The 20,263-nt window shown below is 44.3% G+C and overlaps 1 protein-coding gene across 1 annotated transcript in view; it reads right to left on the reverse strand.

Annotated features, from left to right (window-relative positions):
* The window catches only part of ACTR1A (actin related protein 1A), a 187,997-nt gene extending 168,017 nt beyond the window's left edge, over positions 1-19,980 (reverse strand). The window contains exons 1-2 of the mRNA XM_086922690.1: positions 19,721-19,980; positions 8,250-8,314 (exon numbers count right to left, since the gene is read on the reverse strand). Coding sequence (XP_086778816.1) covers positions 8,250-8,314; positions 19,721-19,768 — 113 coding nt within the window. The 5' untranslated portion in view covers positions 19,769-19,980. The remainder of the gene's footprint in view (positions 1-8,249; positions 8,315-19,720) is intronic.
* Between the last annotated feature and the right edge of the window lie 283 nt (positions 19,981-20,263).

Here is a 20,263-nt window from a genome sequence, read left to right on the forward strand (position 1 = left end):
TGTTGTGTTTTGCTATGCTATGCTTTGTTATGCTATGCTATGTTTTGTTATGCTATGCTATGTTTTGTTGTGTTTTATTATGCTATGCTTTGTTTTGCTATGCTATGTTTTGTTATGCTATGTTTTATGATGATATGCTATGCTTTGTTATGCTATGTTTAGTTATGCTAAGCTTTGTTTTGTTATGCTATGCTATGTTGTGTTTTAGGTATGCTATGTTTTGTTGTGTTTTGTTATGCTATGTTTTGTTGTGTTCTGTTATGCTATGTTTTGTTATGCTATGCTTTGTTTTATGTTATGTTATGTTTTGTTATGCTATGTTTTGTTATACTATGCTTAGTTTTGTTTTGCTATACTTTGTTATGTTATGCTATGCTTTGTTTTGTTATACTATGTTTTGTTATGCTGTGCTATGTTTTGTTGTGTTTTGTTATGCTATGCTGTGTTTTGCTATGCTATGTTTTGTTTTGTTATGCTATGTTTTGTTTTGCTATCCTATGCTTTTTTTGTTATACTATGCTATGTTTTGCTATCCTATGCTTTTTCTGTTATGCTATGCTGTGTTCTGTTATGCTCTGCTATCTTTTGTTATGCTATGCTGGTGAGGGTGTGTGAGTGTGTGTGAGGGTGAGTTAGGGTGAGTGGGGGTGTGAGCGTGAGGGGGTGTGAGGGTGAAGGTGTGTGAGGGTGTGTGAGGGTGAGGGGGTGTGAGGGTGAGGAGGTGTGAGGGTGTGTGAAAGTGAGAGGGTGAGGGGTGTGAGAGGGTGTGAGGGTGAGGATGTGTGAGGGTGAGGGTGTGTGAAGGTGAGGGGGTGTGAGGGGGTGTGAGAGTGTGAGGGTGAGAGGGGAGGGTGTGTGAGGGTGAGTGAGGGGGTGTGAGGGTGAGGGGGTGTAAGGGTGTAAGGGTGTAAGGGTGTGTGAGGGTAAGGCGGTGTGAGGGTGAGGGTGTGAGGGGGAGGGGGAGTGAGGGTGAGGGGGATGTGAGGGGGAGGGGTGAGGGTGGGTGAGGGTGTGGGGTTGTGAGGGTGAGGGGGTGTGAGGGTGAGGGGGTGTGAGGGTGAGGGGGTGTGAGGGTGAGGGGGTTTAGTATGGTGCACGTAATGGGTGAGTTGTGGAGATAGCGTGGTCTGTGTAAGACGGCGAAGGAATGGTATTTTCCACTAAGATGTTTGGGCCATGTCCCTATCTTGGAAGACACTAAATGGCTAGTTAACGATCAAGTTAACTAAGACTTAGATGCGCACTACTTTATAAATTGTTCAAAAAATATAAACCTGTTTCAATGCATTCTTGACATGATAAGCATTTGCAATTTATTTGCCAAAATTTTTTGAAATCATAAACCATAATTCAAAATATTCATTCACATTATTTGAAATACATTAGCTGAATTTCATTTTACATGCTTCATTCAGTTTTCATTTAATTGTTAAACAGAAAGATAATCGTAACCAATGCAGTAATGCTGTAAACGAAAAAAGATACAGGCACATCAGATACAGTCTTGCTGGTAGTCCAACATATTCAAATGCAACTAAGGTTAGCACCATCACCAAAGAAACGAAAACACCTTGTGCGCCCTGTGTGATGTAAAGAATAATGATCAAATAGCTTACTCAAAATGATGATGAAGTCACCTCTCACGTAATTTAAACTGAATGTCGTCACTCAAGTGACTAAAACTCTCCTACGAAAAAACACATGAATACTGAATCTCATCTAATAAACTCTCGTTTATTCAAGCCTAGCGTTAATAAAACTCCTAATGTGGCATACCTTAAAGACGTCGAAAGTGTGGTACTGTTGAATAAAGCGCAGTACTGTTGAAGAAAGCCAAACAGCTATTCTTGTGTATTCTGTGCTATTACAAAACAGAATCACCGGATTACGATCCATATATCCCACAACGTTGCTTTTGTAACTAATATCAACCGACGCTGCTTACCATAGGAATAGGTGTAACAACAATGACGCTCTCCTCCTCCAGGCTTCAATATAATCTTTTACTCGCAACCCTGCCGGTATTCAAAAACAACAACAAATCAACAACTCCATTCCAACTAGCTGACCCACACTGAATATCGCTGGGCACTTCTGCTGGCTCTTACCGCTATCTACGTCTCACTGCTCGAAGCTCAATCCAACACGGTTCTACTCAGGATCGTCCCGATAGCCGAACCTGTTTGCCGACTTCCATTTAAACCACGTGTATACGCGGACCTATAAGACGCGAGGATCCATCTCGACCAATAAAAATTTTTCTTTCTTCAACTATTCGTCACATGCTCGGCTCTCTCCAATGAATCCTCTCCTAGGCAACCAATGTAAACACCGCGGATTCAATGAAATGTTAACTTTACGTGCCTTTCACGATGGACATAGTAATTGTGTCTATTTCATGTTGAGTCCAAAATAAAAAAACGCTTACAGTGAAATAAGTGAATCCGCGCCGGGGGGGGGCGGGGGGGGGGGGGGGGGTTCTCTGTGTATGTGTGTGCGTGCGTGTATGCTCGGCGGGGGGTTCTGTATGTATGTGTGCGTATGCGCGGCGGGGAGGGGCTGTATGTGTGTTGTGCATGTGTTGTGAAGAGCCTGCCGGAATCGGAGCGCGTGTGCGACCTGATCCGATCCGATTCCGGCAGGCTGCTGCGTGCGCGTGCCAGTCTCTTGTCTGCTCCCTTTCAGTCCTTGAAAGCCAGAATGATTACAATAGTCTCGCTCTGCGACAGCAGGCCTTTGGCCTGCAATCGCAGGGCGAGACCTAAAAAAGCATTTGCAATGTAATCAGTCTCGCCTTAGGGACCTTATATGTATTTAGCTATGCAGCACATTGGCCTGGGTTGCAATAAAGTTTCATCTGTTTCCGTATGCAGCGAGGAAGTAAGATGGCGATCGTGTGAAGGGGTCATAGGTGGCTCTCGAGGGGATGACACGATTTAATTGATTAAACCCACCGCTACCTCTGAATTATATGCCCCCAAGTTGAAAAATGCAGTGCTCGGACAGAAGTAGAATATACTGTACCTGGGCTGAAGGGCTGGGTCATGCCACTGACAGAGATCGCAGAGACGCTCATCGTGCACCGCTCTGTACCACTTGGGAGGCCTTCACAACGACAATAAGGCTGGCCGCGCTGCAATGCAGGTGAGCCCTAATTAACGCCCAGCAGGTCTTCCGGAGAGGACCACTCAAATTCAATGTAACGTGCAAAAGCTGTCCTTGTGAAGCACGTTCCCATTCCAGAATCGGCTCGTCGAAGCGCGTTTACAGAGCAGATTCTGCTAATGCACTGGTCTGTCTCAGCCGCCCTTCACGCATGTCCTACTTTTATGTCTTTTCAGTGTCAGCCGCTTCAGCCTTCACAGCTAGTCCCTTGTCTATGTCTCTGAGGGTGTGAGCTGCCCCAGCCCATGGCTGCCAGAGTAGGTTCACAGGTCCCCGGAGAGTACTGCCTGCAGTGCACCCCCCGGGGATAAAGCCGCTCTATGGGATCTTATAGTCAATCGCAGCAGAGGGACGTTACATCCAGTCACCAGCGGCTACTGTTTGAGGCGGCGTCCTGCCCCCAGAATCCACAGTGGTGAGGTACGGGCGGATCCTCGCTTTCTGTCCCACCAGGAGCCAACTATGTTTTCCTTGAAACCCCCGAAGCCTACCTTCCGATCCTACCTCCTGCTCCATCCGGTGAGTGTCCTTTTCGGAGGGGTCTTCTGACGGGGATTTAGAGCAAAGCGTACAGTCTCCATTAGCAGGAAGGTCCCAGTTGTACTTTGCACCTGGTATTTCGTTGTGGTGGCGTTGGACGGGGGAGGGGCTGTTCCTCTTGTGTATTTCACCTGCTGCATATTTACTCGTTTTAAAGTGCTTCAATTTCATGTGATGGGGTGGAGTTCAGGTGCTTTGGAGCAACGTGCTTTGTGATGTATATGAACTTGGCATTTTTTTCAAATGAACAGCGTCAAATACTACAAACACAAACCTTATTCGCTGTTTACTTGGCTGTTGTCAATAAGAGACAGTTCTACATTGTTTCAGGTGGTAGGACTAAACTAACAAGAGCCCGTGAGGTAAGGGGGGAGGAGGGTTGTGTGTGTGTGTGCCTGCGTGTGTGTGCTTCTGTTCGGGTGGCTGTGTGTGCGCGCGGATTGAGAGAGGTTGACGCTGTGAATGTGGAGCTAGAGATGTGCACGGCGCCGGGCTGGAAGTGCGCGTCCACAGACCAGAATCGCCGCGCGTGCCCCGGTCTGTCTCCCTTGAGAGGCATCTCGACGACAATAGGTCTCGAGAGCGAGACCTAAAAAGGAAACCAAACAAGATAGCAAATTCTGAACAGAAGCAGGACTAAGTATTAGGGTCTCTTCGAATTACGCAAACCTGATGGAGCCAAATGTTCTAAATGGACCTCAGCAGAAAGGGAAGAGGAGGTACCACATAGTGCAGTGGAAAGTGCCAGGGTATCACTAAGCATCCCCCAATAAACTCTGGAGTTTATTCTGTCTGAAGTAGTGCATGAGACAGATTTCTCCAGGAACTAACCACCTGTAAAACACTATCATTGCTCCTCAACACTTGCAACACCTTCTCTAATGAACATGGTGCCACTAAATTGCATCTTAGTTGCAAATTGAGGGCCCTGGGGTGGAGCAGGAGGCCAAGGCGAGAACGGAGGACGAATTGGAGAGTGAGATCACCCTAAAGGACTAGGGCTATTGCTGAGACCAGATAGGCCATCTTCCCACCCAATGGGTGGCTGCTATTGATACAATTTAAATTTCTACATCAGACCTATTACACTCTACTTACATAGTATAAAGCAGAACTGCAAGAAGACTTGAAGTGTTTAAGATGTCTTGCACCAGAGGTTACTTTTATCCATCTGTGTTGGATGTGTACTCTATTAGCAGGTACTGGATTAAAGTATTTAATAAACGTCCCGATATGACAGGGGAGAAGCAGACACCGTATCCGAAAATGGTTTCCTTGGGGTATACTGTAGATGTACCAGGGACTGTGTGGAACGTTGTTTTAGTTGCCCTATTGCTGACTAAACGGTGGGTGGCTTGTGCTTTTGGGAGGGAGCGTGCTCCATGAGTGAAAATGTGGTTGGAAGACTTAGCCTTTTGTAATGAGCACTTTGAACTTTATTACACCACCGTCCCCCCAAACCTAATATTAAAATGGGGCCCGTTAAGGACTATTTGTTAACACAGCATAAACCTACGAACTGAAAGGTTGCTACTATTGCCGTCAACTGCTTCCAGACATCGGTGTTCATAGCCGGTGACGAGCACCAATATATGTAGTGGGAGAGGTGTTTTTTCCCTGATCTAAATAAGTAATAAATGCATTTACGGAAATGGGGGGCTTGGCAATGTTTTCTTTTTCTCTAATGTTGTGTTAACTGTGTCAATTAAAATACTAATTTTAAAAAAAAGCAATACAGAAGAAATCTCGTTTGAAAAGGTTGCAGATAGGTTTATTATTAGCATTCTCCAGCTCTGAATATGGGAAGCAACAACTCCCTCTCAATTTCATTTGTGACTTTGTAGGTCTGTTCAGGAAATCCGTCATAATGCCAATTTTAGCAAGCTTAATTATCGACAGACCAATGATACACACAATACAAGAAGAATTGGCGATGCCAATAGGTCTGGCTTATATGTGAAATAACTCTTTAAGTTACTGGTATAAGTAGGCACTCACCATCATACAAGCACTCTGTTATTTGTAAATGCGTTCATCCACCCACTGAGACATTTTTCATTGACCCACTTGACCATCCAGTCAAATTTAAACACAGAGACTCAATAAGCAAACGTAAGATACATTTAAATAATTAAAGTATAAAAAGGGAATGGGGCCGGATCCTAATAGGGATTAGGTCGGTTGTTTTAGCTACAGAGTATCTCCGCAACTCACAAGAGGTACTCCTATCTCTACACAAATCTGGTGGTTGCTAAATACGGACACACTTCTATAATTGAATCATAGTTAAAAAAAATTGGGGTAGATAAGGGTCGAATTGCCATAGATTTTTGACTAAATAAAGAGCAAGAAACATGTTGACCATTTATAGAGAATAACAGGGATCATTATTTTCCTTCATATTCCACTCTGTTTTTGCTCATTGACAAGGATAGCCAAAAAAATAAATAAGAGTGGGGGGGGAGGTAGGAGAGGGGGTCTTACTTAATTTTAAGTTCTCTTTCTTCACCAATCTGCACATTCATAAAAAAAAATCTTTCACCTTCATCAATCATTATTAACTGCAAACTAGTTAAAAAAAACTCCAGCAAAGATCCCCTTGGGCACTGCAGCGCCGGCCCAACGAGGAGATGCCCGATGATGAAGTTACTACCTTGTTTGGAGAATAAGGGCTCGTGCTCAAAAATGTAAGTTTTTACACCGACATTTGCTTTACCTGGGTACACTAATGATGTTTAACTAGACTGTAAACAGGAACAGCATATTCTGTATCTTTCTGATAGTACTTGGGAGTGTATATGCTGGACCTATATTACTCCGTGTCCCTCAATTTGTTGATAATTTAACAAATTCCTTACACAATAAATAAGTCATGCCCACTGGTTTTGTCAAACGTTTAAATAATAAACAGAACAGGCCTCTAGCCCTGACTACCGATTTGCCATCATAATAAACTAGATCCTCCAATACTGCATTCATCTTTCCCACAAGACAGAAACAGCAATCTTTTTTGGTGGAAGCACACATCTGCCCAATCAAACGCTGTACTAAAGGGTATCAACATGACGGGCTCTTTAATTGATCCTTTTGAAGCTCTTTTTCTGTTCATCACTTAAGGTTTAGCAGAAGCTGTTCTGTCAAGCGAGAAATAAAAAGGTCATGCAACCAATGAACAGTGACCCTTCACTAGTCTGCATATTCTAAAACATGAATACACTCCTGCTGTATAAAAACTATTTGTATCTTGGATTACTTTAACTCCCTGCTGGTCCTACTTTTGTCCCTCACCAGCCTTCTGGATGGGCACTTTAAAGCATTAAATTATCTCATTACAAAAACTTACAAATGCTCCTGGTGCTCTCTCTTCCCTTGTCTCCTCTCCCTCAACAGTCATGTCCCTCCAAAATTATCCAGAGGTTTCGTCTTGACTTCTGAATCCATTGGTGGTTCTGCAGTCACCTAAAATGGTGTAAGGGACAGCAGTGTACCTCACTCCAACTAAAATATGTGAAATGTGTGTGCTGAATAAGAGCTCACTCTGGTTACTCATACACAACTTCAAAACACTTCTTTCCTAGATCTCACTGCAAATACTACATTCTTTCCACTACATGCTCCCCATGGTGTCGCAGACTACCAGTCCAATGTGTGATCTGTCAGCTCGTCAAGGGTCTGAAGCTCTGTAAAAATGCAATTACAATAAGTATATTGTTTCCATTTTATTTTTGGGTTCTCTGTCTAGCGGCCCACTGCTAATTGGCGAGGTCTCTGCTTCATAATTAATTGTATAAATACAATAAATAGGAACGTGAGGATCTTACCGTGCCTAAGTTTGTTTCCTCAATTATCTCCCCTCATTAGTATGTACCTGTTCAAATGAGTTTGTGAATGTGCCCATCATGCTGCACATTCTGTGGCTGACATTTTCAGCTTCCACTATGTCAGCTTCCACTATGTCAGAGAGAATGGTGGCCAACACAATGTGTTGCCTACAAAACCCCATTACAGAGCGCAATGCCTAGAGGCAGCCTCTGCATTCTTCAGGTCAGATGTTATTGATTACACACATTTGGAACTTCTGGCTGGGTATATTTCGCCTCAAAGTTTTATAAGTCTTTGCCATTCACATTACAAGCGGAGTCGAACATCTTGAAATTTTGGACGAGGCTGAAGAAATGGCTCTTTTGTTGATCTTTGGGCCTGGACCTACTCAGTAGCAGGCCGCCCTAATAGGGCATATGTTTGCACTATATGCATGGCATATCATCAACATCGCAACACACTGCGGGAACATCAATTCCACTGACAAACAAGGCTCCACATGTTTTGTGCCCTTCCTTATGTCCGCCTCCTTTTCAGTTTACAGAGAAATCAATTACTAAGTTTATTTCAAGGACATACGGCATTTTCGCTTTTCATACAAATTTCTGCCTAAGAGTAATATCACAAATGTGTGTATTTTAAATGCTCTGAAGCTGCTTCCTAGGCAATTAGTTAATTACGCGTAATGTGAAACATGACTACAAAAAAAGGCATATACTTACTAATTTGGAAAGCAATACTTGGGTATCTGATCTCCTGCAAAACCAGCTTTAATTACACCAGAACCCTGTAGAAAAATAGAAGGAACAGTTGTTAGAACTGCTGCATAACATGTGGATTACTTACTGGTAACCTCTTTATTCCAATTCCATCGTTCTCGTCCCAGTTCGTAACTAATGCGCACGTGAGGAGAGTTAGGCACCCAGGGAGGTTCTACCATCTGCCCCTTTTTGGTGGTACCACAGACTGAAGCCCTATCGACCACACCCCCTTAGGAACCTCCCATTTCAACCAAAGAAGCCAGAATTCCACATCTAAGCAAGACTGGACTGGAACAAGGAATATGTATTCGGACAAATGAGATAACAAATAAGCAATCATCACTTCATCATTCCATTTCCAATCTTGACATCCTGGAGGATCCACCTTTGGGCCATCCAAAAACACACACCAACAGATCAGAAGGGCCCGTTTACAGACACATTTTTTCAGCAAACAGAACAAACATATGTCAGTCTAGGGCAGTCAGATCATGCGGTATGGAAACAGACCTTAGCCTTTAAATGGGCATGAACTGCATGACCCCAAGGGGCAACCGGCTTTCTTAAACAATATAAGTTATTCAATGTCACACCACTTCTGTGGAGAAGTGTGGCTCACTGATTAGAGCGGCAGACCCTGAGGCAGAGGTCTGGACCGGGACCAGGGTTCAATCCCCGTCGCGGCAGGGTCTTGGGCTCAATGTCTTCGGACCCGATAATTCTCGCCTCGGTGCCTACTCTAATCATGGGTTCCACTCTGCAACTCTGGGCAATAGCTTGCTTAATCTCCACACTGGCCCTAACAACGCTAGGATGCCTGGCTTCACCTGGGGGTGCCCAGGAGTGGACACCTCACAGGAACAGGCCAGGAAGGGTTCCACAGCGGTATCATACAGCGCTTAGAGACCCCTGGGTGATAGGTGCTATACAAGTGCAAATTACATTTACACTTTTTCTCAGGTTCAGATCACTTTAAGCATCCAAAGAACATACTATGCAGATATGGCTCATCGTATCTAAATGTTTCTCAAGAGCGAGTTAGTTAGGAGATACAGAGGGACTAAAAAGTGGATTAGTTATGAAAATATGAGGTATCACCTTTCTTTCTGAAACTTTCTACTTTCTTCTAAGTTCTGCCTGGCTACTCCTTTCCTTCCCAGTTACGACTTTGCCTAGTCTTAAATCTTACTCTCCCTCATCCTCCTTGTCCAGGTCCTAGCCTCTTAATCTCCATCTCTCCTCACCTTACTTTTTTCTCGCTTTACAATCTTTCATTTGTCGGAGCACTTTTTTTTAGGGCTCGGCTACGTCACCACTGCGTCAGCAGTGGGGCGGAGCTCCGAGCCGTATTGTTAAGGGGCTCAGAATAGTGAAGCCAAAATTTCTCAGTGCGCGAGACTTTCAGTAGTTATTTTTGCCATCTGCATGGTAATTGGTCCTCGCAGTGCCGTGTTTGTAGTAGCCTTGACGCAATAGGCCATATATATTTTATGTTCAGCACTTCCTGCATTTTCTGTGCGGTTATGCGCAAGGGAGTCAATAAATTTCAATTGAGAGCTGTCAGGGTGCCGCGGTAATGGAATCCAGATGGTCGGGGCGCGTTCACCATTCTGCAGTGAGTTTGGCCTGATGCAAGAATCCATTCCTTGTTTTTTCAGCAGTGTGTGCGCGCATGCTGGCTCCCTGCCAAAGCTTGTGGGCCTGTGGTAATTGAACCCAGATGCCGGCTCGCAGAGGCCTCTGACATCGCCTCTCCCCGCCTGCTCCTCACTGCAGCCCCCACCACTGGAAACGACAGACTGGGAGCTCACAGAAGCCTCTGACATCGCCTCTCCCAGCCTGCTCGTCCTTTCAGCCCCCACCGCTGGAATTCATATTAAAAGCATGCTTTGATATACATAGATATGCTCACACATCAATGACCATTATTGTAAAGAGGCGTACTTAATAGACCCATTTCACTCCTCGATTGGAGACGACCGTATATGTGGGCCACTGGTGCCCATGGTCCTTATATAATCAAGAGCAATACTGCACTGTAGATACCAAATACATCATAACAGTGTATAGGAATTGGTTTGAATTATGGTGGATGATCCGTCCAGCCAGCAGAGCCTCACTAGGTGGTGGCCATCTTGCACCTAGTGACAAGATGCCGCCAACACCCCCCTTCCGTCAATGACATCCTTAATGACATCACTAATGACATATCAAGTGACATCCTTGATGATATCAATGATGGCATCATCCGGAGAATGTGAGTGCAGATTGAGAGTGCAGATTGAGAGTGCAGATTGAGAGTGCAGATTCAGAGTGCAGATTCAGAGTGCAGATTCAGAGTGCAGATTCAGAGTGCAGATTCAGAGTGCAGATTCAGAGTGCAGATTCAGAGTGCAGATTCAGAGTGCAGATTCAGAGTGCAGATTCAGAGTGCAGATTCAGAGTGCAGATTCAGAGTGCAGAGTGCAGATTCAGAGTGCAGAGTGCAGATTCAGAGTGGAGAGTGCAGATTCAGAGTGGAGAGTGCAGATTCAGAGTGGAGAGTGCAGATTCAGAGTTGAGAGTGCAGATTCAGAGTGCAGAGTCAGAGTGCAGAGTCAGAGTGCAGAGTCAGAGTGCAGAGTCAGAGTGCAGAGTCAGAGTGCAGAGTCAGAGTGCAGAGTCAGAGTCAGAGTGCAGAGTCAGAGTGCAGAGTCAGAGTGCAGAGTCAGAGTGCAGATTCAGAGTGCAGATTCAGAGTGCCGATTCAGAGTGCAGATTCAGAGTGCAGATTCAGAGTGCAGATTCAGAGTGCAGATTCAGAGTGCAGATTCAGAGTGCAGATTCAGAGTGCAGATTCAGAGTGCAGATTCAGAGTGCAGATTGAGAATGCAGAGTGCAGATTCAGAGTGGAGAGTGCAGATTCAGAGTGGAGAGTGCAGATTCAGAGTGGAGAGTGCAGATTCAGAGTGGAGAGTGCAGATTCAGAGTGGAGAGTGCAGATTCAGAGTGGAGAGTGCAGATTCAGAGTTGAGAGTGCAGATTCAGAGTGCCGATTCAGAGTGCCGATTCAGAGTGCAGATTCAGAGTGCAGATTCAGAGTGCAGATTCAGAGTGCAGATTCAGAGTGCCGATTCAGAGTGCCGATTCAGAGTGCAGATTCAGAGTGCAGATTCAGAGTGCAGATTCAGAGTGCAGATTCAGAGTGCAGATTCAGAGTGCAGATTCAGAGTGCAGATTCAGAGTGCAGATTCAGAGTGCAGATTGAGAATGCAGAGTGCAGATTCAGAGTGGAGAGTGCAGATTCAGAGTGGAGAGTGCAGATTCAGAGTGGAGAGTGCAGATTCAGAGTGGAGAGTGCAGATTCAGAGTGGAGAGTGCAGATTCAGAGTTGAGAGTGCAGATTCAGAGTTGAGAGTGCAGAGTCAGAGTGCAGAGTCAGAGTGCAGAGTCAGAGTGCAGAGTCAGAGTGCAGAGTCAGAGTGCAGAGTCAGAGTGCAGAGTCAGAGTGCAGAGTCAGAGTGCAGAGTCAGAGTGCAGAGTCAGAGTGCAGAGTCAGAGTGCAGAGTCAGAGTGCAGAGTCAGAGCGCAGAGTCAGAGCGCAGAGTCAGAGCGCAGAGTCAGAGCGCAGAGTCAGAGCGCAGAGTCAGAGCGCAGAGTCAGAGTCAGAGTGCAGAGTCAGAGTGCAGAGTCAGAGTCAGAGTCAGAGTGCAGAGTGCAGAGTGCAGAGTGCAGAGTGCAGAGTGCAGTTTCAGATGTTAAAAATGAATACTATTTCATATAAAGTTCGACTTCAGAATCATGTCCGGGCCTTTGCAGAATCTTAAAAAGTGAACAGATGGCCAATATTTTTTTCTGGGAAAGATGGCAGCCTTACTCTCTGAAGGTCCAAAATCTAAGACTGAGATCTATGAGATTTGGATAGAACAACCTTTTCTTATTATGAAACCTAAGGACCTCACTTTGAGGGAGTGGTAAAAGAGGAGCACAACAGAGAAAACAAAGGTCCGGATACCAAGGGCGATGAGCCCAATTCAGAACAATAAAAATCCTGTGAGCTTTGTAAGAAAAAATCTTGCAAAGCGCCTTCTACATCAGAGGAGGAAAATTGTAATGGAAATGTAAGTCACATTTCAAGGGTGCAGTGTCTCCAGGAAATTCCCCTAATAGATACAGTCAATACTCCTGTAATATTTATTTATATACAACTATGTTTAAAAAGTTGTTTTACTAACTAATCAGACATGTTCAAACATAATATATCTTGTTTGTATACTTTAAAATCACATTATCAAACAAATTACCGTACAAGAGCGCATATACGGTAGCCGCATCAAATTCTCAAACAATACATTTTAAATCCTGATTTTTATCCACGCTGCGATAAGCCTACCAGTATGGATGATATATGACTCTTTCTCCATGTAACCCTCAATGTCTTTTGTAACAATTCCTGCACTCTGATTTGCACTCTAGTATGAATATCTTGGACCGATATGTGCTACACTATGACAAGTGGTTGAAGTGGGAGGCATCTGAAGGCCACGATGTGCCCATACTTTTTTTAATTTAGGAAAAACAATTCCCCTATATTTTGTGAAAAGACAACTGTCCTGGTACAACTAATTAAAAGAGCTGAAATACTTAATCTGAAATGTGAATGGCAATCTCTTGACCTTTCTGAGAAGATGTCACCTGTGAGGGTCATTCTACCCTCGGCATCCCTCTTGATCCCTGAATTGGGAATGTAGCTGCATTTCATCTTTTATTAGGTAAATTGACCACCCACTCAAGTTTCAGGCCATATGCGTGATTGCATGCATAGCATGTCATCCATAGTGGCATACTACATTGCATGTTCTGTTTGGAGATTTCAGCAGTTATTACGTTGTTCATCTCTATGCATGTGACTCACGGTTTTGGTGACCAGCCCACCCAGATTGCGCGCCGAAAATAATTTTTCTATTACACCCACTAAATCGAAGTTTAACACCATCAATGCTAAAGGTATTCTCCCCCGGTGCTGCATTCCCTGATTTACCATTGCTCATGACAAGCTCAGCTCGTCATGAGCACAGCTCAACCGTGCCTCATGACGAGCTGAGCTCGTCATGAGCATCGAAGGGGTTAAGCATGTCCTTGTTTTGAGTGAATCACGTCTGTTCATTGGATTAAGAGCGTCAAGTGCTTTATTGGAACCAATTCCTTCTTCTTTTCCTCTCCCCGTCCCTCCTTTTTCCAAAGTGGCATACTACATTGCATGTTATGTTTGGAGATTTCAGCAGTTATTACCGTTGTTCATCTCTATGCATGGCACTCACGGTTTTGGTGACCAGCCAACATGTTGGCTATCCCACCCAGGTTGCGCGCCGAAAATAATTCTTCTATTACACTCACTAAATGGAACTTTAAGCATGTCCTTGTTTCGAGTGAATCACGTCTGTTCATTGGATTAAGAGCGTCAATTGCTTTATTAGAACCAATTCCTTCTTCTTTTCCTCTCCCCTGACCCTCCTTTTTTCCTACTTATTTTAACAGGTTGCAATGTATATTTACTAATGTATTATGTTTGATTGATAGTATTGTAGTCCTGATGATGTTCCCATATGTTTAGGGGATCGAAACGTTGTCCACCAAATCATTCTGACCTGCATGAATATTTAAAATTGTTCCTTTGGGTGCAATAGGGTTTCCTTTAACAATAAGTGTGACTTTTTGATTCTGTTTAATTCCTGATGTCACACACTTGTTCTTTTGCCTGTTTGTTTGTGCTATACCTGTTGTGGTGCCCCCCACAGGGGTACATACGCCTAAAGAACTCAATTTTAGATTTTTATACAAAAAAACTAGTGTTTGATTGTATTCTTCCTGTGCATTATTATTGTGCACTTAGAGTATTATCCCTCTCATGCTTACTTAGGGCCCCTTGCTCCTTATAACTCATCTAGTTTTAAAGCAGGGAGTCTCCTGTGCTATGAAACTAAGATAGAGGCAGACAGCAAATTAAGCCATCTTGCCAATGTGCCTGCTTGCCTGAAAGAAATGTAAACGTGCACAACTGGCTCGTCTGCAAATGTAAAGGGTGCTTGGCAGCAAGCCAATATTGGCTTTACTTCTTTGCAATCAATTACTTGAAGCTGCCTGATGACACAGATGTATTCTTTTTGACTGGTATTGCAAGGGGCCCATCTGCTGAGCTGTTCTTTTAAAGGATAGTTCTAAAACATTGCACTATGTACAGTCTGGGTATTACCAAAATCTATATTTTGAAAGCACTTTTTTAATCTCAAACCTTTTTTAGGCATTTTGTAGCGCCCTATCTTATACTGTGTAATGCAAGTTTAAAATAACGACTTACATATTTAGAGTGCAATCTCTCACAGACTAGGACCTCATAGCACTAAACATATCCAAGTCACTATTCACCACTGCACCAACCAGGATTCACTTCTGTGGCTCTCGTTACAGACTCAGACCACTGCAGTGCATTATCTAATAGAGGTTTCATGGTGTACGATAGTGCATTTCCCACTGATTAACTTAAGTTGCATCTATTTTAAATTTTAGCTGTGCCTTATTTATATGTGGCTACCTGATGGTGAAAGACTGAAAATAGTTACAGAATACTTTGCTTTTTTAGCCATGCCTTTTACACCACCCCTACACTCACTCACTCAGCCCTTCTTTGCACACAGCAACACAGTTACCAGACTCTTTTTTAATGCACTTCAAACATAGGGTATAGCATCCTACAATGGGATGAGGAGTGCTACAAAATATTTTGTTTTAAACGTAGTATGTGCTATTTCAACTGCTATTAATGCAATAATGTATACCGGATGATACATCTGACATTCTAGGAGTGCATGCATACAGGAGTTGAAAAAGTACAAAACTTGGCTCCAAATGATAATTTCTCTTAACTGCATGCGCGCTAGCGGAATTCCGCTCGCACGCTGGGTTTTTAAAAAACGCACTTTATGTGACGAGCTGGGCTCGTCATCAGCGTGCGAGGAGGCTGCGCCATGACGAGCCCAGCTCGTCATCAGCGTTGAAGGGGTTAAGCACTCGTGAAGTGATAACAAGTTGAGTTTTTTGCTTCCCTCTATTACCTTGTCTTCTAGGTGCTAGTCTAGGCTCTAAATAGCTCTCAGCTAAGATGAGACTTCAGAAAAGGAGGGCTGAAGGCCCTTTAAATGAAGCATAATTTTTGGGCCCAGATGTAAGTGAAAATAAGACTCGCTCAGAACTCTTGAAGATTCCTGCAACTAATGTAAAGCATACAACATGTGGGTGCTGCTGAATTTGCCCCGGCGTCAGCAGCTAACACAGGGACCAATTCCACATATTTACCCCGGATTAGGCTCAATAGAACCTGCTTGATCCAGGGTGCAGCTGGATCCCATTTATTTCCTGCACTTCCTGTCATTCAATACCTTATTGCAGATATACATTTGCAGGTATGATTTGCATCCATTGAACCAATCAGACTAGCACGGCTCATAATGGCTTGCAAAACAAAAGATCGAGTGGACACATGGTGTATTGCTGACATGGAGAGAGAGAGAGCAATCCTATGAGCCAGTATTCTTAAAAAAAATACTGTGAATTCAGTGTTATCAACAGTGTGTCCCTGTGATTTAAGTGGGATAGGATAAGGTGCTGTAGGAATGTGACCTATTGGTATGGTATCCCCCAAATCTTTTTCTCCAATGCTGATGGTTTTTGATTCTGAAAGTACACTGGAGCCTGCTAACCAGGCCCCAGCGCCAGTGCGCTCTCCCTAAAATATGATGCATGTGAATTGGTAATCCCAATTAGTAAGGACTTTAACCCCTTATAGGTCTCTGGTAAGTGGTACAAGTGGTACCCAGGGCTTGGAAATTAAAGAGGACAACAGCGCCTGCAACACTGATTGTGCCACCATTTGTGACCCAACTAATAAGATAAGATTACACCTGTCATTGCAGACTGCAGGATCAGTGCAAACTGCTTAACCTCGACTTTCCTCTCCCCGTAAGTGGCAAGGTAACAGCACTATTTTTAATGTCAGTCACCCCTAAGGTAGACCTCCTGAGCCCAGAAGGCAGGGTGCATTATATTAAAGGTGTGGACATATAAGTGCAACCTTATATGTTCCTATAGTAGCCTTCTTCTATTAGAAGTTACTACAAGTGTTAAGGGGAACAGAGGATAACATGGGCCGACACATGGGCATCCCAGGTTGCCAGCTCCATTACTGTCCTACTGGAAAGTGTCATGTTTGTATCAAAAAAATTGTCTCATCAAACCATGAATTTAATGTGGCATGCACCCAGGTGGCTGCCTTGGAGGTTGCCCACTGCTCACCTGGTTGCTCCAGCATTTCCTGTGCCCTGGTTTACAGCCTGCATTTGCTGCCTCCAAGACTAAAATCTCATCCCTGCCAGGAGGTGTGAATACCCCCAGGAGTCTGAAACAAAAGCTAGCCTGGATGGGAGGTGTCACCTCCCTCCCTGACAAGATGGCTAGAGAAGAGGGGCATCAAGGTGATAAGGTTCAAAGCTCCCATCTCCTCTGATATGCAACCAGGCTTCCCCTGCAGCGAGAGGAAAAAGACTACCCCCTACCCCAAGCACATTTGCAACCAGGACAGGCAGGAGAATGAGATAGTCAGGAAGCATACACACCCAGAAGGCTAGCCACACCGCTATGGTGAGCTACCTGGCCTGTACAGCCAAAAAAGGGTTCTGTCATTTATAAAAGTGGTAGAATAGAGGCTTCAGGGTAGAAAAGGTGCTACACTTCCCACGCAGTGGTCACCTCAGGGACTGATTAGCTGCTGGGGCTAGTAGACCATTGGCTACTAGATCCCACACCCCTAACGCCCCATAATCTAGGATTTAAGAGGCTCCCCTGGCACCAGAACTTCAGATCTGATCGAGTGGTAACCAGAAGACAAAGAAGAGACCCGAGTCTGCGACTTCAGGGCCTGCACAAATAAAAGGACTGCACCTGTGGTAACTACCCTGCAACTGCACAACTGCAACTCGTCCTGTACAAGAGAATGGTTACAAATTAAAGAGGAACCCCTTTGCAAGTCAAAGGTAACTCCAGATCTCGCTTGGACTAGAGGTACTAGTCTCCTGCAGCCAAGAACCGCACCCAGATCAACAGAATCACTGGCCATCAGGCTTGCCAAGGGAATCACCCAAAAGTAAATGGTCTAGTGCATGGTGGAAAACTTAGTCCTGACCTCCAGCAAGCTTCAGGTGTCTACCGTTTTCCCCCAGACTCCAGGATGTCCAAGTGACGAAGGGTGAGCTTTCCGCTGTCAAGCCTTATTGATGGCCAGTCTGGCTGCAACTGCCTTTATTCAACGCTGTGCCTCGTGGGAACCCTGTACCATCTTCAACCCAATGCCTCTGTGGTCCCATTGTCAAGATTTTGCAACCCCTTCCTCATCAGCACGGTCTACGCAGTAAAAGCAGTACCTGCAGCTTCCACTTCAGCACCAGTGACAGCCAGAACAAATCTGCACCCAGGCCCGACGATCCAGGTAAAAATCAACTGACTGTCCAAGCCTGGTTCTAGGGCCAGCCTCACCTTCACTCTCAGTTAATTCTACAGTATTCGACCTGCAAGTGACTGATTGTAACTAGTCCATTTCCCCATTGACCACAACATTAAAGTTTTGCAGGAGTAAAATGCACTGATTTATATTTCCTTTAAAAATCAATAATCATGGTTATATTGATCCCATAGGGTTTGTTTTGGTGTCTAAATTTAGAAAACAATATGCTTTATTTTTATAAATTAGTGTCAGATTTCATTGGAGTTGTGATAATTACTTATCATCCATGTTGGTACCTTAAATGTTTAACAGATACTCCTCTAGGAAAGCTTGACTGCTCTGTTCCACACTACCAGGACTGAGCTACGGATTTATTAGTGTGAATCCAAAAATACCTATTTGGGGTAGTGTGATTGTATTACATAGCGAAGCATAACCAACCTCACTGCATAATAACCCACTTTCCTTTTCTACAGTGTTTACAAAAGCTGAGGTCAAAGAAGCCTGAATAGCCTAATAGGAATCCGCTCATAGATGTGTGGCCATTGGAATCAAGACTGTATAAAAGCCTGTACTTCTCACATCATGTCACCTGCGCTGTACTTTGGTTCCTCTCCAAGTTCTCTTTTATTGCATCCAAATATATCACACCACAACCAACATATACTTTACAGAAGCCGGACCTGTTGTCTTTGTCAAGGTTTGATAGTTGCATCAGGTAAATGAATAACTTTGTTGTGAATAATTATAAATGAAAATGTTTCAATCTGAAAATAGTAAATAGTGAATTAAACATTATTATGGTCTGTAGGGGAAAAAAGTCACCTCTAGAGGGTCTCAGAAACTCCCATTCTGACTTCCCGTCCATTTTCCTCTGCAATATCTCACTGTTAAGACACCTTTTTCTCCCTACACTTTTCTGAATTCCTTCAGCTGCAAATCTCATGTCATAAAGCACCATCTTCACTTTCTCATTCTGCACGTACTTCCTTTTATCGCCACTTTCATCCATTCCCACAAGCATAAAACTCACCCACTTATATCTGCATTGCACTTTCATTTTTTGGCACTGTCTATGTTTTGACAGCTGTGGAGCTCACTGACACACTTACCAACAATTACAACTGACAGATATGAAACTATTGCTCTGTGCTTGCTCTGCAGAGAGGTCAAGGTTGCGAATGTAGACTTCACAACTGTATGGCCCACTGATAGGCACTATGAGAAACTTGCTTCATTTAAAGCTTCAGTGTATCTGCTCAGTGTGGGAGATGCTGTGCCAGTCTCCCGTCTAGGCAGTTCACTATTAAGTAATGACCTCGTGCTGATAGCGAGACAAAGAAATCTCACTCATAGCATGCAACGTTAATTCACAATTTTAGCTTGAGGTTTGGCACATCCAGGCAACTGCAACACAGATATCATGTGTCACTGATAAAATCAATACTGCGATTTTGGCACTGTCAACTGTCGATCCTACATAGAGTCTCTGGACTTTTGGCTGCACTGTGGTCCGAACACTGCTTTAGCTCGAGGAAAAGTGGTAGGAGAAACACAATAACTACAATGCTTAAATCCCGCCCACAGTGCCACTACTGATGATGCTTTCAACCAAGGAGACCAGGAGAGCCTTAAATGCCATCCAGCCAAACCCGATGGACCTCAAGTCGGCCTCCCTTAAAGGTTACAGTTGATGGTAGCAGTCGAGGTAAGGGATTTATAACGGTTGACAGGTCGGTTAAGGGCTAGGGCTAGTTCGCTCAATGGAAGCACGGTACTAGGGACGGTCGCAGCTAAATGAAGGGACTGTGCCATGAGCGTACCGAATAAACCAATGACACTGGACAGCTGACCGCAGCAGGGTGTGAACTATCCGACCCACCCCCCACCTTGCACTCACGTTATCAATTACAACGGGCTGGTTGGCGATCACATCATACGACTCCATGGTGCTTCCTCACTCAGGCAGTAGGAGCTGGCTGGATGGGCGCAGCCGCGCATGCGCACATTGTCCAGGAAGCGTGGATTGTGACGATCTGCGCATGCTCGAAGAAACTGCTTCATCTGGAGCTTCACGGTCTGACAGCGGGAGAGTTCAACGTGGATGCGCAGTGACGTGACGTCGCACCTATCCTGCTGGTTCGAGTGTACACGATGTCCACTGTTGAGCTGCGGGGACCCTTAGGGTTAGTCAGGGGCGCAACTAAACGCAAACATTCCGGTGCGTGGGGCTAGCTAGCACCTTTAAACTGTGGAGGAGAAGCCATCTTCAGAGCAAGAGTAACAAGCATTTACAATGCAATGGTCTCGGCATTATTAAAGGTAAAGCTATTGGCATTGCTCATGACATTTTTATTTTTTATTTTTTTTTAATCATAAATAAATGGCATTGTCATTTACATTGCCCATAGCTTAATCGTTAAATAAATGGCATTGTCATTTA

Source organism: Lissotriton vulgaris, chromosome 5 (assembly GCF_964263255.1).
Source record: "Lissotriton vulgaris chromosome 5, aLisVul1.2, whole genome shotgun sequence".
Lineage (NCBI taxonomy): Eukaryota > Metazoa > Chordata > Amphibia > Caudata > Salamandridae > Lissotriton > Lissotriton vulgaris.